Source organism: Gavialis gangeticus, unplaced genomic scaffold, assembly GCF_001723915.1.
Source record: "Gavialis gangeticus isolate Ggan-Ray unplaced genomic scaffold, GavGan_comp1, whole genome shotgun sequence".
Classification (NCBI taxonomy): domain Eukaryota; kingdom Metazoa; phylum Chordata; order Crocodylia; family Gavialidae; genus Gavialis; species Gavialis gangeticus.
Window position 1 is genome coordinate 27655331 of NW_017728994.1, and position 4486 is coordinate 27659816.

Sequence of the window (4486 nt, forward strand, 5' to 3'; positions counted from 1 at the left end):
CCCCCCCCCCCCCGTACTTTTCCAAGCCCGGGTTTCACGCTTCTGCCCCTGGGGCAGCAGCTGGGCCCTGTGCTGCCGCTCACCAGCACTTCCCCCCCATCTGCCACTGCTGCCCTTCTGCTGCTTCCCTGTCCCCCCCCTGCCCTAGCTCACCACTCTGGCACCACATCTCAGCTGCATGACCTAGACAGTAGGATGCAGCAGGTGCTAGACCAGCTTGGTGGGCACCACACAAAGCCAGCCAAGAATCTCAGGGGCCAGGCTGGCTCCTGCTGTGTCCTGCAGCCCAGCACTGCAGCCAGGAACCATGTGGTGCTGGAGCAACTGGTGGGGGCTGTGGGGGGCAAATGGCTGCAGCAGTCAGGGAGAATGGCAGCGAATGAGTGTGCGGAGTACAGCAACAGCTGGGTGGGAGCAGAGGGCCTGTGCAGTGTGCCAGGACCAGCACCAGCCCCAGTGCAAGCCCCAGCAGGGTCCACAGTGGGGCTGCAGGAGTGCAAGGAGTGGGCCAGCAGGGCTCTATGAAGCCTGGCTGGCCTGCAGCAGCAGGGAGAGGGGGAGCCAGCCTGGTTCCAGAGCCCTTGCCAACCTGGGCCCTGCACTCCTGCCACCTCACTCTGAGCCCCACCGGCCCTGGCCCCAGTGCACTGGCACAGATCTTGCACTCCTGCCCAGATGTCACTGAGCTCTGCACACCCGCTCACTGCTCTTTCCCCCTGGCCTGCTGCCACTTTCACAGTTTCCCTGCCTGCGGGCCTGTGGGCCGTATTTTGCTCACCCCTGACCTAAGGCATGTGATCAGAAGACAGTGTTCTTTGATAGATATGCTTTCCAACACAGCAATTAAAGGGGAAGTATTGTAGCCTCTTGCAAATCAAAAGATTAGACTAATTAATGCTTTACACTAGCAGGTAACAAAAGCAGGACTCAGCTGGAGAGAGTGTTTCCTAGGGTTGGAGATGCTAAAACAATCATATCTGCTATACAATCAGATCTGCTATTGAAACCAAACTGATTGAAGCCCATAGAATGTTTGTAGAACTTGCGGCCACCCACATGCAAGCCAATTTTGCAAATGGTCTAAACTGGCCAGAACAGGCAAACTATCAGCAAGAAGTTTAATACCAATTAATACTCCACTAATCTGATCTAAACAGAAGTATATTCAGCATAGCTTCAAAGAAGCTAATATGGTATAATTTTCTCCTTACTCTCCTCCTGGTGGCCTTGCAAAATCTGTCAGAATGTGCTGCCTGAATGTTACCCTCATTATGCGCACAAAAGGGGGATAAACTGGGAATTGTGGGATAAGTACCTAAAATACATTGCATCAGAAATTGTCTAAGCAAATAGTGTGGACACGGGGCAAATCTTAACCAGTTCAGGATGACGTGTGTGGATGCTCTGAGCCACTTACACCAATCCAATACAGTCAGTTCAGTTCTGTAGTGGAGACAAACCTCACAGCATCAGAAAGGTAGGTGCGCACTACAAAAGTTGGCTTTCCCAGTGTTCATGGAGACTGGGTGAGTTTGTTTGAGGTTAAGGTGCTGGGGCCAGCTGAACAGTTCTAAAACAGATTCATTTCACAGTTTGGGTGTGTTAGGAATTCTCCAGGATAGTTCACACCCATCTCTAGTGAAAGTTTGACAATGAATGGAAAAGATTTGAAAACCCTTCCCATCCCTTCAGGTTTTTTGTAGGAGCTGACAGGCATACATAAATCTAACCCTGGCTACCATTAAAAAGACACCAAAGCTGTCTGAACTGTTCCTCTTGCAGAGACATCCTGCACAGATTCAGAAAGTTCCTTGATTAAATGAGGATTAGCTGCAAAAGGAGCATGTCCAAAGAAAAAAATGGTTTCCATGGTAACAACAGGGTTTTGAACTAATTGGCCCTTTTTTCCCCAGGAATGATTGGGAGCCCCCTGACAAGAAGGTGGATACTAGAAAGTACCGGGCAGAGCCCAAGAGCATTTACGACTATCAACCAGGAAAGTCCTCAGTCTTGAACAACGAAAAGATGGTAATGCTTATCTTATCCTACTCTATAGTTTGGTCCTGCAATTGTAATACATGCTATAGGCACTTGTATGTTTCCATTTCGATAAATACCCTTGCCTTATATTGCCTATGTGGTGCATTTCTGTATATTTTGTTTTGCAAATGTTTGAGTAACCTCTTAACCATTGTCAGTCATACAAAACCAGAGCTGGAGAGCTGTGAGGCTCCCTTTTCTTCTGGATGTATTGTTTTCTGTGTGAAGTTTGGATCAGTATCCCCAGTTTTTAATCTGTTTGACACCATGACTTGTTTGATGGCTGCTTTGTCAACTGTGCTTATTTATAGTGCAAAGTCTTAATTGATTCAGGAGAGTCTGAAATAGTGATGCAGTGTACCAGGCTGGCAAGGGTTCAACTTTGTGTGCTTCTATGTCATCAGTTTTAATTAAATTAACCTTCAGCTTTTATGCATTGCAAGTGAAATGATGCAAGTTCTAGAAAACATTTATTAGTTGGTTTTAAGTGAAAATTTTTCATCCTTAAAATTGTGATTTGGAAGGCTTGGGTTAAAGTGCTAATTAGTTGTGATATTCAAAGTAGATTCTAAGGTTATGTTTTCATTAATCCTTGGAGAAGGGTTGAAGAGTTTTGCAGAGCATACAGTTGCTTTTACTTAAAAACATATGGAAAGGATTTAAACCAATAGAAATACGCATTTAAACTAGGGTTTGGCAACCTGTGGCCCGCTGGCTGGGTTTGGTCAGCAGAACCACTGGATCTGACCTGTGGACATGTGGCATTTGACAGCAGTGGTGGCTGGGTTCTGGCTCCTGGCCACCTCCCTGCCTCTGACCCAAGAAGTAGGCAGAAAAGGTTGCCTACCCTGAGTTTAAGCTATTGAAAATAAGCCTGATGTGGGTAGTAGGTGTTTCTGTTCAGTTCTGGCAAAAACCAATATTTTTGAAAGATCATGGGACTGATTCTACTTCTACATCAGTGTTGCTTCATTCACTTCAGCAAAGTTATACCTAGTGTAGGGCCTGTTGAAATCAGCAGGAGTCTTCTCCTTGACTTCAGTGAGCACTGGCTTAGGCCCTTCCACAGGTGTAAGGAAAGGGACAGTTGGAGCACTTTAGGTTATTCCTAGAGCAAAACTGCAGCTGACTGCAGTGGGAACTTTGCCTCAGTAAGCTTTACAGGATCAGACCCTATCATTTACAGCTGATTTATCAGAGCCCCTAAGCATCTGCTTGCACCCAGTGTAATCCACAGAACTTTTGTCAAGCTCCAAGTGAAACATATCCTTAAATAGATTTCTAAGTCAAATTTGAAAGCCAGAAGAAGGACGGTCAATGGAGAAGCTGGGAGTTCAATAAAAAAAGGAAAGGTGCATGATTATGATGCTCTTGACATGTTTGCAGTTCTCATTTCAAAGCAAAGATCAGGAGTAGGGGACAAGGTTTAGAAATATGGTGAGACCGAAATGGGATTTCAGTCTGTGGTCTTCATTGACTAGTATCATAGTGATGCATAGAGATTGTTTTATGTTGCAGGGAACCTAGCAAACAACTTATCTAAAGAGAATTTGCAAGCTGTCAATGCATTACAATGCCATATGCAAAGCAGTGGTTATCGGGGCCTGATCTCAAGCCCACAGACATCAGTACAAAGACATCTCATTGTTTTCCGTGGGGTTTGGACCAGTTTCACTGTATACTGAAAACTTCCATATGTGATAAATGAAAAATGTTTTAGGAGTTAATACATAATGTATAGAAACCAAAGAACATGGGGTTTCTGTTTTGGCTGCAGGTAATAATTTTTTCTCCAATTCTTGTGGTTTCAATAGGTTCACTTGACACGTGCAGGCATTAACTCCTTTTTGTAATGGTTTTACCATGGTAGAAAAAAGATTAACCACTCATAGACATAGCATTTTCCTTCCCCTGCCATCCCCAGAGGATTAAATATGGCAGGAATTATTCCCATGGAAAGAATTGCTGTGGGTAGCAGCCAATATAGAAAAGGAAATGAAAAAATCAGAAAAGCAAAGTCTGAGTTGGCATTAAGTCGGCATGAGAGTCTTGCTATCATGTTTGGAGCATAGAACTGGGACTTCCTAGTTTATAGTCTGAGCCCCAGCATGGCTCTCTTTTTGGCCTTGGCCCTTTTACGTGCCTTTCCTCAGCTAGGACCCAGAAACATTAGTCAAATGCACCAGGCAGGCTCCTACTTCTGTGCAGTGGATCCCTAGCAGAGCTCAGGACTTGGGAGCAACGAGCTCCTGAACTGTAAATCCAGTCTGAGCGCACAGTTCTGTCGTTGTCTTTGGCAAGTCACTTCAGGTCTCTGGCTCATTTTTCCCATCTGGGGTTACCAAAGGGAAGCAGGGAGCTGTGGGTCGGGAATGAGGAGCACCAGCAGGGCTGGGGGGTGGGAAAGGGCCAGCAGGTTGGAAGTGAGGGGCACCGGCAGGCCTGG

At 46.0% G+C, this 4486-nt stretch overlaps 1 protein-coding gene across 30 annotated transcripts in view; it reads left to right on the forward strand.

Annotated features, from left to right (window-relative positions):
- The window catches only part of SORBS1 (sorbin and SH3 domain containing 1), a 235089-nt gene that overhangs the window by 188019 nt on the left and 42584 nt on the right, over positions 1-4486 (forward strand). For all 30 annotated transcript variants that reach the window (XM_019502448.1, XM_019502446.1, XM_019502450.1 and 27 more), the window contains one exon: positions 1914-2028. In XM_019502448.1, the coding sequence (XP_019357993.1) occupies positions 1914-2028 (115 nt within the window). The remainder of the gene's footprint in view (positions 1-1913; positions 2029-4486) is intronic.